The sequence below is a fragment of the Micromesistius poutassou genome (genome assembly GCF_964030765.1).
Source record: "Micromesistius poutassou genome assembly, chromosome: 8".
Taxonomy (NCBI): domain Eukaryota; kingdom Metazoa; phylum Chordata; class Actinopteri; order Gadiformes; family Gadidae; genus Micromesistius; species Micromesistius poutassou.
In genome coordinates this window covers 8681589-8701047 of record NC_140278.1, presented here as the reverse complement: position 1 = coordinate 8701047, position 19459 = coordinate 8681589, and the positions used below count along the sequence as shown (strand labels likewise).

The following is a 19459-nucleotide window of genomic DNA, read 5'->3' as shown; positions in this document are numbered from 1 at the left end:
GTATAATTTTAATTGGAATTCAACTCACATAAATTACCTTGGAGTACGTCTACCTAAGGATCTCTCACAACTATTTGTTATTAATTGGGAGTCAAGCAGCGAAGCTGCGAGACAACCATTGTTATTCTACGTTTTCCTATTATTATTATTATTATTATTATTATTATTATTATTATTTACCTGCCATTGGAGTCTATGGCAGCCCATAGAACCAAATGGTAAAAAGTTGTGAAATTTGGCACACTGATTCAGGACAGTCCCATAAGCCCTCACAGCAAATTTGAGGTTGCTAGCCCATGAGCTCTAGCGCCACCAACAGTTCAAATATTATTTTCATTCAATGGGAGTCTATGGCAGCCCATAGAACCCAATGGCAAAAGGTTGTGAAATTTGGCACAGTGATTCAGGACAGTCCCATAAGCCCTCACAGCAAATTTGAGGTCGCTAGCCCATGAGCTCTAGCGCCACCAACAGGTCAAAGTTGGACATGCATTCATGTTTATAACTTTTGACACATTCAACCAATATTCACAAACAAGGCATCATTGGAATCCTTGGGCTAAGCCGAGTTCAACGCACCCTATGACGTCATATTGCGTCATGATAAATTGTCCGCCATCTTGGTTTATGTCAAAAACCTTCAAAATGTTTCACACATCACACATTTTGTCCAATCATCTCCAAACTTGGCACATATGTTGCTCAGACCATGCCTCACAAAACTTATACACAGAATCTTCAAATTCAAAACCGTTTGGCCGCAACAGCCAATCAAATTTGACCACAAAGCCGCCAAACAGCAAGTAAGCCTGTATCTCAGCAGCCCTTTGACATATCATAACCAAACTTGGTAGTTTATGTTTTAATTTTGTTTAATTAGTTTATCAGCTTGACTCCCTCAACACTGCTCGCAGTTTTAATTATAATTCAGTTAATCAAAAAATATACGATGACCTCACTAGATGGGCCCTCCTTCCTCTCGACTTCGGCAGTAGAATAGATCAGTTAAAATGAATATTCTTCCCAGATTACTATATCTTTTTTTATCACTTCCAGTAGAAATCCCCCAGAACCAATTTAGAGAATGGGATAAGCATATTTCTCGATTTATTTGGAATAAAATTTATTTATTCCAAAAATAAATGTATTTATTTTTGTGTACGTGTTTGCTGTTTTTGTTTCTTGTCCTGCATTTTTTTTTCCACGGTTTATATTGTGTGGATAATGTGAAAAAATACTTAATAATAATAATAATTAAAAAAAAAAAAAAAAACATTGAGAACACTGTGTGGCACTCTATAATATTAATGTATCATTGTCCAATGTGTACACAAGATAAAAATAAATCCTCTCAGTGGGCTATTGACATTATGAAGAATGTCAAAGTGAATTCATCATTGCAGATATTCTTGTGTGTGTTCCATCTACTACTCCATGCTTATTAATAGCCAACAAAACCACCCCAAAAAGCTTTTCACATCCATCAACCAACTCCTGTGCCCCCCGATGCTCCCCAACCCACTGACGCCGTAGACCTGTGCTCCAGGTTCTTGGATTTCTTCCAAAACAAAGTGGAATCCATTCACAACCTTCTGCAACACTCTACGCCACCCTCTTCTACTCCCCCCCATCCTGGTGTCGACACCCCTACTGCCTGTCCACTGCAGTACTGTTTCTCCTCTTTCGCCACACTGGACACTGACCAGGTGCATGACTTGGTGACCAAAGCTAAGACCTCTTCCAGCAAGCTGGATCCTATGCCTACCACCTTGGTGAAGACCTGCCTCCCTGTCATCTGTCCCTCTATTGCCGCCATCATCAACTGCTCACTGGACTCTGGTGTGGTGCCTTCAGGCTTCAAAATAGCAGCAGTTATTCCCACCCTGAAAAAGCCTGGTCTGGACCCTGACGACCCAAACAACTATTGTCCGATCTCCAACCTTCCTTTCCTAAGTAAAATCCTGGAAAGAGCAGTGGCTTCCCAGCTCCAACATCACATGTCCCACCATGAGCTCTTTGAACCCCTCCAATCAGGCTTCAGAATTCGACACAGTACTGAGACCGCCCTCACTAAAATCACCAACGACCTTCTTACTGCCGCCGACAATGGCCTCATCTCCATTCTCATCCTCCTCAATCTCTCTGCAGCCTTTGACACAGTGTCCCATTCTATCCTCCTTACCCGTCTCTCTCAGCTCATCGGCCTCAGGGGCTCAGCTCTCTCCTGGTTTCAGTCCTACCTTTCCAACCGCAATATGTCACCCTGAAAGATGCCAACTCCACCCTGGCTCCAGTCAATCATGGCGTACCACAGGGATCTGTGCTAGGCCCTCTCCTCTTCACCATATACATGCTCCCCCTTGGCCAAATTATTCGTCACCACGGTCTCAGTTTCCACTGCTATGCGGATGACACTCAACTATACATCAGCACCAAACCCTCCACTCAGCTCCCGCCTGGTTCACTCATCAACTGTCTGCAAGAACTAAAAACCTGGATGACCTCTAACCTCCTCAAACTGAACAGCAATAAAACTGAGCTCATGGTGGTGGCCCCCAAGCCACTGCTCAGGAAGGTTGGGGATATTCTCCTGGAAGCGGATGGCTGCTCCATCACCCCATCACCCGTAGTCTGCAACCTGGGTGTCATCCTGGATCCCACCCTATCATTCTCACAGTCCCACATTAATAACGTCACAAGATCTGCATTCTACCATCTGAAGAACATCACACGACTCCAACCCTCACTCTCAGACTCAGTTACCAAAACCCTGATCCACTGCTTCATCTCTACCCGCCTGGACTACTGCAACGCCATACTCACCGGTCTCCCCTCTAAAACCCTGGACAGACTGCAATATGTGCAGAACTCAGCTGCCAGGGTCTTAACTGGCATTAAGTCCTGGCCGCACATCACCCCAACCCTGATGCAGCTCCACTGGTTACCAGTCAAGTTCCACATTCAATTCTAAATTCTACTACTCACATACTACTCACAAGTCCCTTCACGATCTGGCCCCGTTACCTCTCTGACCTCCACCACCCCTACACCCCCCTGTGGTCCCTCAGGTCCTCTGACAAGGACCGGCTGGCAATTCCCCGGCCTTTTGCATGTCCGCCCCCACTCTGTGGAATCAGCTCCCCCCCCCCCACATCCGCTGTGCCCCTTCCGTGAAGACTTTCAAAAAGTACACGAAAGCACAACTTTTCTCTGAGGCCTATGGCCTCTAACTCACGATCCCACCCAGCGCCTTGTGCATTTGTACTCTCACTCACTCGCCTACACACACACCCTCACCTCCCACTCTTGTGAAGCGACCTTGAGTATCCTGAAAGGCGCTATATAAAATAAATGTATTATTATTATTATTATCTATCTGAAACCAATGGACACACCGCAGAGTGGAGTGCTCAACCGCTTGATTCGTTCTTATTCATTTGTTCATGTGATTATAATACCAGTGTTGACTTGTCCCTCAAAACAAGTCTCTCAAATGTTAAAATAGAGAGACCACGTCCTGTGACTTGAAGTTCTGATCGTAACCGATAGGCCAATGTGACTCAAGCTGTGTCTAAATTCAAGACACAGCTTGAGATTAAACTAATGTATGCCATAATTAAGTTAGCCATGCATGAGCCGTGCAAATAAAAGATAAAATAAAATAAAAATCGAATAAATATTTCCGCAAGACACAAATTAAAATAATATGCATAGCTTGCATGTGCCCTCCCTCTCCCTCTCCCTGTCTCTCTCTCTTCATTTATTTTCTGCCTCTTCTCTGTAGGACTTTACAAAATAAATAAATAAATGTGACCCATTTTTCGCTGCTGTGAGGCATACAGAAACCACCACCGGTGGCCACCATAATGGCTTGGTGACGCCGTGCGTCTCCTCTCTGGCCGTCTCTTACGGTGATATCAGGCTCGGTTGATACGCCTCCAGCCCACAGGGGCTGCAGGGGGTCAGACACAGGAGCGGCCAGGCGGGCAAGAAGAATACGAGAGTAGAGAAGTAAATGAAGTAAGTGAAGAGCGGGGGAGAGAGAGAGAGAGAGAGAGAGAGAGAGAGAGAGAGAGAGAGAGAGAGAAAGAGGGAGAGAGAGACGTTATATCAACTCTAACAGGGCTGATATTTCAGACGAGCCTGTCGCCTTGGTAACTGTCAGCGCATAATTTGTAAAGCCGAGTGGTATTAGGCTAAGTGAGAGCCGCCGTGGCCAGAGTGAGCCGAGTAGGGTTTACGTGGAGAATGAGAGAGAGAGAGAGAGAGAGAGAGAGAGAGAGAGAGAGAGAGAGAGAGAGAGAGAGAGAGAGAGAGAGAGAGAGAGAGAGAGAGAGGAGGCAGAGCGGGAGGACCGCGAAGGCGGGAGGACGAAGGCTTCGAAAATTGGAAATCCATCCGCTCATTAAATGGAGCGAGGCGCAGCATTGTTTATTCAGCGTAAATACTCCACCTCATAACGCAGAACCGATGATGAGACTCCGCAGCTATACCGGGGTGATGGATGGCTTGCATTACTGAGCCCACATCCAGAGCAGAAGCCGGTTCAGGAGTTCATTGACGCTGCTTTAGAGCTGCGATTGATCGCCACCTTCCCTCAGCACACAGCAGCGGTGAACTCATCACTAAGCAGTGTTAATCTGGACTCCAGTCGTTACACTTCGCCACAAGAGGCTTGACTGCCAGACAACCACGGGGGTAGTGTGTCTTAATGCCTGGGACATAACCAATATAACGCTAGGCTGTTTAGTCTTCAAGACTAGGAGGACAGAACTCAAATCAAGGGGTGGAGATTGATTGGTGGATCAAACAAGTAGAAAACACAGTGACAAATCAGAAGAAACACACAAGAACCAATCGGCAATCCAATGGCGAAACAGAAACAACCACCACAAATCAGAAGACACGGTGACATGTTGGAAAACACAACACATTATTAAAAAACACCCGGGCGATCAGAAACACACAACTCGACGAGCCATATAACGAGTCGACGAGCCATATAACGTTTGACGGTACAACAAGCATGCAAAAAAACACACAAGAACCAAATCAAAAGGCGAAACAGAAACCACAACCACAAATCAGAAACCACAAATGAGAAGACACAGTGACAGATTGAAAAACACAACGATACATAAAAAAAAGAAACAGGGCGATTAGACACACACGACAACTCTAGTCCACATCACGTTTGTGGACTCGTCATGTGGGGATGACGATTTAAACATGACACTCGTCAGAGTTTAAGTCATTTTTCTTTGGGATTTCTGATATTTCATTGTGATTTCTGATATGTGGTTGTGTTTTCAGATTTGTGGCTGTGGTTTCTGTTTCGCCGATTTGATCTCCGATTTGTTGTGGTGTATTCTGATTTGTCATGGTGTTTTCGCTTTTGTTATTGCAATCTTTAATGGCAAACATTTGTGTTTTCCTATTCGTCTTTGTGATTTGCCCCAAAGGGCCACCATACTTTTGTATTTTGGAATCAATGCACATTGCGTTCTGTGGCAACCCGGCCATGCCAATTAGCCATATGCAGAGCACCTGAGGAACAGGTGGAGAAGCAGGGCTTAAATAGCCTGCTTCTCCACTCATTCAGGGCTCTCCCAGCCATGGGGCACACGTGTGGAGAGACCGGTCCTTCCGGGTGACGGGACTGTCAATTCCTCCCAGATTTTGGTTATTTTGTAAAAGACTTTTGATTTTGGAATAAACTTGCCTTTTTGGCTTTTGCCCAGTTAAATCGTGTCCTGATTGGAAGAAAGCGGTTCACTCCCCAAGGCAGGTTGCCACAGTTAGTATGTAGGCCTATATTGTGGGATGAAGCTGTGAATCAGTGTAAAAAACGTCTTATCACAAACACCAAAGTGCAACTACTATAGTCACGATAGTGGCTAGCGCCTTCGCGGCCTTCGGCAGACTAGGCACAACAAAGTGATTTTGACCATTTATTTGGAGATATAGTTCAGAGTATTGTAGCATAGACTGTAAAGTGTAGACGGTAAAGTTACCCCAATTAACTTAAAAAAAAAAAAAGTCTTTGTGTCTCTGACAGATGGAGTGATAAACAGCATACTCTAGGGCAGGGGAGGCAGCTGCCACTCATGTGAAGCCATGAGTGTCGGCATTCGGAGCCGTAGTCTCTAGCGTTGGGGGAGTCTCCAGGCAGGTGAGGGAGCTGCACACACCACTAGGTCTGAGCGTAGACCCACCATGGGGAGCTAGAATACAGGTCTGGGCAAAAAAAATAAATAAGTTGTTTGGGTTGAGCTGCTGTGTGTTCTCCTTTCAGAATGTTTACTTCAATTGAAAAGGAACCCTATGACTCAGCTCACATACAAAGAAATCGTGAATACCGAGAGTTCTACAAAGGAGCGTGTTATCCTCATGGTCACGACCAAAGGCAACTTTGTGATACTTTATTTAGCTAATACCGTGGTTGACTGTACCGTGTATGATCAATATAATGATGCTGTACATGAAATAAGCCCCACTCCTAGGTGTTGTGCCAAAAATGTCAGAACCATAACTCTCTCGGACCCGTCTTGTCTTTAGTTATGTGTTCTGTGTTCTGTGTTAAGAAGGGTTCAACTAAAGAGAGAGAGAGGCACCTAGATATCGGCAGAACGACAAGAGGCCATCCAACCCAACCGAACAGTCTTCAGCAGAGGCGCCGGTGCTCTGCCAATTTATGCTCCCATGTCAGATTTTGCTACCTAGTGGTTCTGCTTGTGTAGTGGTGGTGTAAAATACACATAATGTACCCCTGTAATCTCCAATAAAGACTGAATAATACAGTATCAAAATATAGCATAAATTGGCAAAACACCGGCACCGCTGGTCTTCAGCTCTGGCAAACACTTGGGGAGGGGGAAGGGGGAGTGGGGTTGTGGGTGAATAAGTGGGGTTGTGGGTGAATAAGTGCATCAGTGATGGATGCACACGGGTGAACCGCTCCACCGTGTCTTACAGTAACCACCCATCTGTCTTACTGTCGTCCGGTGGAGAAGGAGGCCTCGCCGATTACAAAGCAGTGATTGGGGAGAGATCGCTAACTCAGCGCTGACCGATCACTCAACACACACACGGGTCAAGACGACAGACAAAACGTTACCGGGGTGGGAGAGGAGAAAGGAGAAAGAATTTAAAAAAAGAGGAAAATAAGAGAAGGGGCCGAGATGAACGCTACGACGTGCGATGGCTGCTAGTTGTCATACCAACCTCGAGCGAGTTGTCACGGCACCGACAAAGACGGATGAAGCGGCGGTGGCAGAGGTCGAGCGGAAAGGCAGGTCTAAACATAGGCTGTCACTGACGCGTCACATGGGACGTGTTCATGAAAACACACAAACTCAAACGTCTCCCACGTTGGGCTCACAGCTCCATCTTTAGACGGCAGTCAGGCGCCCCCTGATCCAGAAGACTTCAAAAAGGGCAACGGGGGTGAGCATCAGGGTCTAAACAACAACAACACCGCTCATCATAGCCGTTCAACCACTCAGGGGGCCCATGGAGAGGAGCCATGATGGGCAGCTCCGGCCAAAGGACAGGAAGTGCAGCCCGCGGTGCCAGAGGCAGAGTTCCAGGGGCAGATGGGATGCAACGGGTCAATCGCCGCTTGGCGGAAGAACACTTGTTTTTGTGATTTGATTGTGAGCCAACAATCTTTTTTTTGTGTGATGGTTGGTTGAGCTTCAGTGTTCTCTGCCCTGTGGGGTCTTTGCAGGGTCTCGTTTGTGACCCCCCTTGATGAGAAATCTGGGACAGATCGTGCAACATGTAGAAAGGTTTCGTCTAGTGGTAAATTGTGTCACTGTGCTGATGAGTTTCATGGGGAAAATGGTAACGATCCCTTTTTCTCTTTTTGGCATTTTGTTAGAGTGAGATAGCGTGAATGACGGCACGCAACATTTATCTCAATCTAAATTAATTAAATTAAATGAATTCACTCCATTATCACCTTGCTCATTTACATTTACTAAATATGCCTTAAGAGATACCGGAGAACTATCATTTTTCAATTAAATGATCCTGTATTTCAATAATGAATGTTTATTTCCAGAGGACTAAATTGAGTTGTTGACTGATTAAGATTGTGGTAGGTAAACATCTGAATCCAATTGACAATGTTTTTTTTTTTTAATATCATACAGGCCCAAATGTTCCTCAAAATTAAGATATTTGAAGACCGCATTATACCTTCCCTCTATATCATACAATGAGATTGTGGTGAATCCTTTTACATTCCACACCAGCACCATGCATTCTAAATCGTTACAGTTATAATGTGACATATAGGTTGGTAACCTACGGGTAACATTTAAAATGTTACCCTGTTACCCCCAGTTTAATGTTTACATAGATTAGAATGTAATATGTAACATTATAATGTAACCAATTAAATGTTGATGTAACCTATGGGTTACTTTATAATGTAATCTATCGGTGACATTACAATGTAATAGGTCAAGTCACAACTTATACATAATGAAGTAACATAGCCTCCATTCCTTTTCTTTCCAGCGCTACTGTACGGCTAGCTCACCTAGCAGCTGCCCCTCGACCAGCCTGCTGCAGATGGAAACACTTCTCCTTTCAAAAGATGGCACAGGCTTTGTGAAGACGACAGAAAACGTCAATAAACATCTGAGCTGTAATGATCCAGGTGGCGGCTTCACACCGAGCACCACATGAAGAGAACCATGTGGGCTGAGCTGCCTTGCATCTCCCACACACCGAGTTGAAATAGCATTTGCACAGCTGAGCCCAAGGCATGACCGTCAAGGTAAAATGCAAACGTGTGTAAATTCGTGGAGACAAAGACACGATGCCAACAGAATGACACCTTTGGATGTAGGAACGCACAACTCGTAACCAAGGCCTGTATCTAGCCTGTGAAATTGATTCCACAACCTGAATCAAATGAAATCCTCTGTGCACTAGTTATACTGGGAGAACTGATGGCTTGTGGTTTCATTCATATTCGTGATGGTAACTAATGAAGTCAGTGGTGGTGACTTATAAAGTCAGTGGTGGTGACTAATAAAGTCAGTGGTGGTGACTTATAAAGTCAGTGGTGGTGACTAAAATAGTCAGTTGTGTTGACTAAAATAGTCAGTGGTGTTAACTAATCATGTCTGTGGTTGTAACTAATAAAGTCAGTGGTGGTGACTAATCAAGTCAGTGGTGATGAATAATAAAGTCAGTGGTTGTGACAAATAAAGTCTGTGGTGATAACTAATAATAAAGTAGTGGTGACTAATCAAGTCAGTGGTGGTTTCTAATAAAGTCAGTGGTGGTTTCTAATAAAGTCAGTGGTGGTGACTAATTAAGTCAGTGGTGGTGACTAATTAAGTCAGTGGTGGTGACTAATTAAGTCAGTGGTGGTGACTAATTAAGTCAGTGGTGATGACTAATAAAGTCAGTAGTGGTGACTAATAAAGTCAGTGGTGGTGACTAATAAAGTCAGCGGTGCTGACTAATAGTCAGTAGCGGTGACTAATAAAGTCAGCGGTGGTGACTAATAAAATCAGCGGTGATGACTAATAAAGTCAGTAGCGGTGACTGATAAAGTCAGCGGTGATGACTAATAAAGTCAGTGGTGGTAACATAGAAAAACCTTCAGCCCAAATAATAAAAAGAGCCTCACCTCATGGCCCCTCATCCTCTGGAAGTGGCCGAGGGCGTCGCTGATGGTGTACACGCGCACATGGCCCATGTGAAGCCGTCCCGACGGGTACGGGAACATGGAGAGGACATAAAACTTCTTCCGGCCCTGAGCAAAGCACACATGTGTTTTCAGATTAGACACCACTTTGTACAACAACGTTTTCTCCCACCGCTATCTACAACACGTTTACTTGACTAAGTTCACTCGGTCAAACAACTGAACAAAGTACAAAAAATAACTGCCATCTAGCATGACCTCTTTAGAGTCTTTGGCTGCCAACAGTGTGGATCAGCAGTTTCCAAAAATGGGACTGTGTGCTCCCTGAGGAACAACAAGTGTGGGAACACCAGGGTGCTTAATCTTGTGACTGATTCTAAATATGAATGTGATAAATACGTTTAGTGTTATGTCCTTCCTGGGCAGTGGTGATTTCTGTAAGACTCCAAGGTAAGCTCAGCTTCCCCTAAAATTTCCAAAATTAAATGGTCAAATATATACTGTTGAGTTAACATTTCATTGACTAAAATGCGTCCATCTCGAAGACGAGTTTGTTCAGAATCAGCCGCTTATCGCAGGTCGACTGACTCGATTTCCTTCTCATACATTCCTGTAGCGTCACAGTGCATTTGCCTGTTGAAGCTCAGCGTCCATCCACTTCAATGGGGCTGCATAGAACAGCTTTTTTTAGTGCGTCGAAAGTCGACGGTCAATGGATAATGCTGCAATTATGTCCCTCCCACAGACGCTCAGCGTCTCTGGGGGTGAATGGAGGAGTGGGCTGGCCTGGACATTGGGCTTATGCGTGATGATTGGACGGTCTGTGAAAAACTGAGTTGCCGTTTGATTGACAGCGATTTTGAACTATAAAAGGAGCTCTCTTCAGTCCTCAGTCCCATCGCGGATTTTGCAAGCGAGTCGAAAAACAGACTGCAACCTATTTCTTGATCTTTGCTTGGCGAAATTGCTAGACAATTTTCATTATACATTTCATACACTTACACACAATTCCTTGCTTCAGTTTAACATAATTCCCACATTTCCTTGTTCAAGTATAATATCGTTTTGGTAGTTGGCCATCACTTTGATTCAGGGAGCCTGATGTCTGAACTTCAAGTCCTGTATTCAGATCAGGACTTGCAGGGTGACAGGGGAAAGCTGTGTGATTTCTTGGTGTTCCTTAAAGACATGGAGTTGGACAGTGCAATGCCTCGGCTTTACAAACTGTTCTCATTAGTGGCAACAATTGGAGCTACATCTGCAGGTGTATAAAGGAGCTTCTCCTGTTTAAAGTGGCTCAAGTCCTACACCCATAACACAATGGGCCAAGACCGTTTAAGCAGCCTAGCTCTGCTGGCTATTGAGAGGACACTAGTCAAGTCACTGGAAAAGACAGCTAGTTGGTATGACAGAGCATTGCCTTGAAAATGAACTGAGAGGATATTGTACATTCAAAAAATACATTCATAAATTGACAATTTATATGATGTAGGCCGAAAATGAGCTTCCCGTCTTTGAAAGACCAGCAGCCGCCACTGTTCCTGGGGTAAGGAGAGCATCTTGTAAACACATGACAGGCCAAACAAAGTTTAAGTGTTTTCCTAAAATGTTACCAAAAATGTTGGAAAAAAAAAAAACATTTGTATTTTTTATGAAATTGGTTTTAAATAAAAATAAAATGAAATAAAACCGTGAAATCCATTTGTTCCTGCACCTGGGCAGACATCAAGGAAAATGTATTTTTTTCAAACAAAGGTATCAAGTTTGATAAAATCATTCAGATATCTCATTCATTCGCTGAATTCAACAAAAGGAAATAACTCATCAGTCCCTTTCAGAGGCGCATGATCCGTTTAATGGCCAGACTATAATAACACATGCTGATGGCAGGCTATTGTCACACAACAGTCCTTCTGTGGAAACACACTGACGTCTGTAGCAGGAAGTACCTCTGTCTAGCCCTGTAATTATTACTTAAACCCTACCTTATAAGTCATTTTATAAATGATTTAGCACAGAGGCTGCCATTAGTCTCCCTGATTAATGTTAGCATGTCCCTGGAATTACATTCAGGCCTGGGAGACACAATGTGAGTCGCTCATTAGATTGTTTCACGATCAGACGAGGCTAAAGGTCCTCACAGTGCATAAAGGTCCCTAAACACACTCAAAGATCTAGGAGAAGGATGCATAATAAAAGAGCAGAGGATGCTTGAGCTACACTTTATTCTTTTCATAAAAATCTAAAACAGCCAATGACTTGAAAAGGTCTGACTCCTCAGTCATGTGTTGGTTAGAGGTCATAGACCTCCTGCTGAAAGGATCTAGGTTTAAACCCTGCCACTGTGGAGCCTGAAGCCCACCCTACAGAAGTCTCTTGATGGGTGCTACACCAGAATACTGCGTGCAGTACTAAACATCGACCAGAACGGGCATGTCACCAACAAGTGTCTGTATGACGTCTACCCCATACCCGCTCTTTACTGACATGTATGAAGAATGCCATGCTTTGGATAAAAAACAGCTACTAAATGACTACATAGCTCAAATAAGAATAACAAATATGAATAATAATATTAATAGCAATAATAATAATAATAGCAGTAGTATGACTACGTAACATGACGGGATGAGCATGTTTACCTCCTGAGGCATGTCTCTCTTCCACTGCTCCATGATGCGTGGGTGCCACCATTGCTCCACTTTGCGCCGGGTCTCCGCTCGATAGTCCTTCTCCCACACCCCCGTCTCGCTGAAGAGCGTGCGAGCGCCGGGGAACCGCACGCGGGAAACAGCCCTCTGGAGGACACACCTCAGCCGGCCCACCTGGTGGGACCAAGCGAGGGGATGCAGAGCCAGGCTGCACACAGACATCATGTGCATGATTCAGGCCACCTGAGCACCACAACAGGCAGGGGAGACAGGGGAGATCAGATGAGGAGTATAGCGCTTGTGTGTTCAACAAATGAATTCATCCTTTAACGTGGATTGGAAAATGCACTTGCAGTTGGAAAAGATGATACGTAAGCATGTTTTTTGGGCATTGGCAAGCCCAAAAGAAATGTGGTTTTAAACCTCAAATAGGCCTATATCCAAAAACTTTGAACAAAGAAAACAAATTGCAGATGACCCATTACATGGTTTTTGTGCAAGTCTCTGACATTTGGTTTTCCACTAGTTTGAACCAGTCTGGACAGAAGTCTGTAGAGCAAATCTGAGTTGTGCTACCACTGTAGTTTGTGTTAGGTGTTTGGTCTAGGCACTATGCAAGTGTTCTGCAAATCCCTGTTTCATTTATTCTTCTTTCTTTCCCAATCAGGTGTTTCAAGCCAATTGGCAATAATTCAATTAATAAATCATGTGTGTTCTAATGAAATCAAATATCATCATTCTGTACTGCTTCTCACCATTAAAAAGGTGAGTATACAAAGAAATAAAATAAATAAAGGTTCAGAGTGCTCCTTGAAGACAGCCTCCGGGTGGAACACCTTTTAAACACTTGAGCCCCCCAAGAGCAAATCATCCTATTCATTGCGTTTGATGTTAAAGCCATCAACACACATGTATATTCTATCTCTCTCTGTCTCTCTCTTTCTGTCTTCATCACACACACACACACACAAAAAGACAAGCAGACTGTCACTCAATGAATGTCTTTTTTTATCTGGTTTTAACAAATCTGTCATCCCCAGCTTAAATTAAAGGCTCTCTCTCTCCCTTCCTCTTGCTCTCTAAGAAAAACACAGGTCTACCCATCTTTGGGGTAAACAACTCTGTATAAATATGTAACATATGTCTAAATATATGCATATTATTCAGTAATTGTCAGTAATTCAGTAATTTATGTTTCATAACCGCAAAATGCTATGCGCACACAATAATCAGACACACTTTGAAAAGACATAAACATAGTATTTGACTCTTTGGCTGCAGAACAACAAGTATGACAAGACCCAGGTTCTTTGTCAGTTGTTCTGTCTGTCATCAATTTTAATATGTCCCAAAATGTAAAATGCATCATCCCTAGAGTGAATAAACCATAGTGTTTCTAATAAATTCTAATAAAAAAGAAAACTTTTATGTAAGGAGTTCTGAAATGGACTGCATGTATAGCTCTTTTCTAACCAGTTTCCCTCAAAGAGCTTTACAATTAATTTCTCACATTCACCCATTCAAACACTGACAGCGGTTTCAACATTGCATGGTTAATTGAGAGCAGTTAGGGTTAAGTCACTTGCTAAGGGACACCTCGACAGTAAGCTAGGAGGAGCCGGGGATTGATCTAAGTTGACTGAAAAACCTTCCTGTTACAAGTCAAACCGCTCCAACTCTTCAGCCACTGACAGCTTGCATTATTTGCCTAATCCAAGCACTAAAAGTAATAATTTTACTAATTTCTCAGCAAAAATAACCACTGTACGGCTGGCAACACTTGTTCATTTCAAATTTAAAATGACTCCATCCATAGTTTGAAAAAACTATTTATAGTGTAGTCCCATTATGTCCCCAATCAGCAATGAGATTAGGGTTTCCACCTTCAGTTGAAGAGTTTTACCGTTTTTACAACGCCTGTTTCCTTTGAGTGTATAATGGTTAATTTAAGTGATGTCCAAAATAGCCTTCTGCTTCCCACACAATATATATCGGAAGCAATAGGTCAGGACCTTGGAACTAAGGGGTGTGTGTATCATTTGTCTGATGACCAGGTTCCCAGCTTTCAATATTTCTCAAACCCAAAGCCGATAGAAGCCAGCCAGTCCAAAGAAATGGGGTGTACATTTCCGGTTGTCCATGAGTGGGAATGTTCACCATTCTTTAAATTTAACCATGTCGGACGGATCATGTCGAGATAAGGCGATGACAAGGAAATGTTTCTAACCTCAAATTCCATTCTTTGTACTTGTATACTCTTCAATATAGGCTCATATTACAGCACATTATAGTCCGCTCTACTTAACAGAAAACATATTAATCTATTCTTAATAGAACATTAATGCAATAAGAATAATGCCGTTATCAATCTTATTAATTTGTCTTCTCTATATCGATCACCCCATCAATACCAGATGCTCGTGTCCGCACAGGGAATGTACAACATGTATAGTCAAGTAGCAAGTAGAAACTCACTGTTCCTCCAAGTCCCCTGGTTTATATAGGCTGTATGTGTGATATTTCATAAATATGTCGCATAAAGAGTCACTTATCCAACTGTTTATTCATTGAAATGACCTGTTCTCGTTGCTCACGACTTCAGTATGGGCGGCGCCATCTTGTTTTTTTAAACAACTTTATCAAACCCGCCTCCAATGACAATGTGTACGCATGCGACTTGACGTTTCAAATGTAATATATATTATCTGTTAATATATCTCGATATATATATATATATATATATATATATATATATGAACGTATTTGTATATACATTTATTTAGAATGTATATATATATATATATATATATATATATATATTCTAAATAAATGTATATACAAATACGTTCATAGATAGATAGATAGATAGATAGATAGATAGATAGATAGATAGATAAGAGATTAAGATTCAGAAATTTAACTCAAGGTTTCAAGGTCTGGAGTGCGCTCAGACTGGCCTGATCTGACTGATTTGTGTAATAACAATAACATAGGCTACAGCTAAATTGGATACACACAAGCGGAGGAAACAGGTAAACGTCAGCGAGGAGTTCAGGAGAATCATGGACTTAAATGTGCATGTTGAAGCGACTCTACATCACGACGATTCCAGCAAAAAGCTGGACAGCCGGACATACAGGTATGAAATCAAAAAAAAAAAACACCTTCACTCACAACAGCGCAATTAGGCCTACTGGGTGAACCTGCGCCTCCAGGGTAAACTCTCATGCCTACAGTGCGGACCCAGCAGTTTCACATTCGGCGCTCCATAATCCAGCTGTTAACGCAGACATTCTAAAATGTGTAGACCTAATCAAAGCTAGACTGCAAGCACTCCCCACTCAATATAACCTTTCTCTATGGTTTGCAAACCGTCATGAACCATTCTGCTTATTATATAACAATAAATAATTGGAATCAACAGCGCACATATTGAACGGATGCCCCGCATTTAAAGGACTAGGCCTATACATTGCCCGTCACGATCGCATTGTTGACATCACAGCGAATGAACTAGGCCTACTTAGTATATGGACTAAGCACAATACATACAAACAAAAAATACATCTTAAATGGTTCATACATTTAAATGATAACTCCCTAGAAAGTGTTCTTAGAGACTCTCTACTAAAAACTATTGTGTGGGTTGTTGCTTCGACATGTATATGGACCTGTGTTTCTCTGAAAAAATGTTAAAATACCAGCCATTAATACATGCTTTGACAGTAGGTGGTTATAGCACAAAACTAGTTGGACTTATTTATGGTAGCCTTTGACATGTTCATAGACTCTGTGTTAGAGGATTGCAAATTGCTGGACTCAATAAGAAGAACTCTAAGCAAATAGCCAAATAATGCTCTGTGTCAGCAATCATAGGCAGTCTACATATATGGAGAAGGTGCTGTCATCTCTACCCATAATATAACTATAACTATATATAGCTCTACTGATTCACTTGGTTGTGGTTACTTGCACAGTGTTTGTGCTGTTGTGTGAGACATAATAGGCTCTTTATTAATATTTGGATGCTATGGTGTTGTAGTATTGGTCATTCCAAATAAATTTATCAAATATATGTGTGTGTGTGTGTGTGTGTGTGTGTGTGTGTGTGTGTGTGTGTGTGTGTGTGTGTGTGTGTGTGTGTGTGTGTGTGCACACGTGCGACCATGCGTGCGTGCGTGTGTGTGTGTGTGTGTGTGTGTGTGTGTGTGTGTGTGTGTGTGTGTGTGTGTGTGCGCCCGCGCGCGCGCGTGTGTGTGTGCATAGAGGAAAGCTTCTCACACTGACGTAAGCGAGCTAAACTGGGGGCTGAGTTTCTCTGCCATACATCAGAGTCAGAGGAGCTGGGGCCCCGGGCAGGATGTGGCTGAGAGGAGGAATGGGAGAGGGAAATTAGTTTGGACGCGATCGAGACACTGACTCTCCTGGTTCATCACAGAGAGCAGAGTACGTAGACGCAGGGTCGGGGAGGGGGTGGCGTGCGCTCCTTGATGAACATGAAACTGTGTCCCCAGAGGCTAGGTGCTACGAGCCACACATCCATTCAAAGATCTTCATGTCCTCGTGGATGAAATCAACACCTACAAAGACAAGGGGTTATACCCTGGGGTTCCGATTAAAATATAGAATAATAATATAATAATAATAGTTATATAATAATAATAACAATAATAATAATAATAATAATTAATAATATTTCCATCCCTTGTTTAAATTATGTAGCGTTTAATGTACAGTAGTTCATATATTTAACCAAACCTATTTATTTAACAGAGTGTATTTATTTTTTTAAAGACACAGGAGGGCGTTCCCTGCAGGCTGCACTCTGTCCAGCTGACCGTCCCCATAGTTTGTATACGGTGTGCATGAATAAAGATATACAGCTTCCTTGCAGCTGGAATACACTGAACTTGCACTGCTGAGCCGTGTGGTAAATCAGCACATCATGTTGTATGATGATGTGAGATCCATGGACATTTGTAAATTGAATGTTGATTGTCGTCTGTGGGAAACGTCATGTTGCTGCTTCCTGCCTTGGCCAGGGGCGCTCTTGTTTTTCTCTGATTAAACAAAGGTTAATTACACAAATGTAAAAGAGCTGTCATTATTACTATTATTATATTGTGTTCCTTTGAGATTAGACCTGACTGATTCAATAAACATCTGATGAAGTGCTGGGTGAATTACAGAATAATTTTTTTGCATAATGGTTAATTATTATCAAAGGTTTTACATCAAGCCTTGATTATATAATTGAATGGGGAAATGGGACTTGATGTACAATCAATATTACAGAAAGAGAAACGCATATAATTCTACCCTCACAATAACCACTTCATAATAAATGGAAAACAGTCAAACATGACCTCGAACTGTTTCAATATTGTACAATTTGTGATGCTCTGCTGGCAGATTACTTTTGGACTTTTCTGTCAAATTTCTTATTTACTGCTGTAGGTGTGTCTAACCCAAATACAATAAAATAACTCAATAAATAACGCACGATAGCTTAGGAAAATGCTCATTCCGGCTGATAAGGCGTCTTTGCTGTCTGGATATCACTCTTTCCAGCCTTTAAGGACAGGCCTACCTCTGATAAGCGAACTTCTGGCAGTGAGTTGAACTCACTGCCAGAATGTTGGTTGACTGGCATCACTTTGATTAAGCTGATCAAGAGCCATAGCTCTACAAAGGTTGTAACAGGACAGATGTGTTTTCAGGGATCTGGGATCAGTATCCCCACCTCCCCTGAGCAGCTTTTCCTCCCCCAACCCACCCACTTTACATCCCATTCCTGTGCTTCCCACCTTCCAAATTCCACCACGACAAACAGCCCACCATAATCATTCCCTTTCAGCGTGTTACAGAACACGATTACATTTCACTGGCCACAAACCCAGATGACAAACTGCATGGCAAAGTGCATAAGACAATAAGGTTGGGGGTGGGGTGGGGTGGTGTTAGATCCGACTTGTCCTGACCTGTTCAAGGGTGACCCTCTTGAGAGATAGTTGTGTGTGATATAAATCCTCATCCGCAGATTCAAGCAGATTCAGGATTCAATTTTCACAACCTCCTCCACTTCCACAAGCCCGGCCGTGGAGCTGTCTCGTATGCTTTCTGCACCTTCCATCATTGGTTTCCCTCGAACTGTCGTTCAAAGGGGCAGATAACCGTGTTAGTGCCCAGGATGTTTCACATGGGCGGCTGCTCTAGGCTCTATGTGGGGGTCATTGATCTCTTCCAGGGGAAGGCCCACAGGAACCCAACGCTACGCAGGAGTCTGAGGATTCGATGGGGCTGGTGTTTCAGGGTCTGAACGAATCACTTATAACAGTTTAGCAGCCGTTTATTTTGCATCTGTTTCAAAATGTTTTTTTTCTTTTTTTCAATTTGGATGATTCGCAGACCTTGTATTCCTCTTGGTTTGGAAGCCTTTCCGAACGGTTGTGGCCCTTACCCGTACAAGCATTTAGTAAACCTTATCTTCATGTATGTTACTAAAATATGTACTTTTGTCACCACTCGTTGACACATCAAAACAACGGTTGTGATGGTCGGCATTGCTATGGCTGAAATGGGATGGCCTATGGCCTAGTATTTGCCTGCTTTGTGACTGGTCTTTGCCTCATTAGGCCTGCATAATTTATAAAAGAGAAACCAGATGAAAGCTACCTATTCTTTGCAATTAATTAAAATATACTTCAACTTACATTCATTGTGTGATGCTGACCAATGCCATCCTTTAGAAATATGGTGGCACCCTTAGGCTATATATTATTCTAACACAAAATAAGGCAACGATTAATAAACAAGTGATTACAATTGGACTAATGTGAAAAGATGATAAGCCAATATCAAACCACATCCACCAACAGCAGTTATATGATCAACACACCAAATGACCACATGCTTATCTCCAGAGAAATATCTTCCCCACTTCACATGTAACGCTTCCTCAACTTGGTTGAACTGAAGAGCCGGTATAAGGTTTGGTTGCCGTGGTGATGAGCCCAGGGAGCGCTTAGTTGTTGAATGCATAAAAAAGGACTAATGAAGTCAGAGACGGACGTGCACCAGACACAGAAGACAAAGAAAAAGGAAATATACGGAGAAACTGAGTGGACACGTCATTCCC

The 19459-nt window shown here is 42.8% G+C and overlaps 1 protein-coding gene across 1 annotated transcript in view; it reads right to left on the bottom strand.

Annotated features, from left to right (window-relative positions):
• The window catches only part of lars2 (leucyl-tRNA synthetase 2, mitochondrial), a 38878-nt gene extending 23952 nt beyond the window's left edge, over nucleotides 1-14926 (bottom strand). The window contains 3 exon segments of the mRNA XM_084472298.1: nucleotides 9653-9778; nucleotides 12313-12564; nucleotides 14797-14926. Coding sequence (XP_084328424.1) covers nucleotides 9653-9778; nucleotides 12313-12552 — 366 coding nt within the window. The 5' untranslated portion in view covers nucleotides 12553-12564; nucleotides 14797-14926.
• Between the last annotated feature and the right edge of the window lie 4533 nt (nucleotides 14927-19459).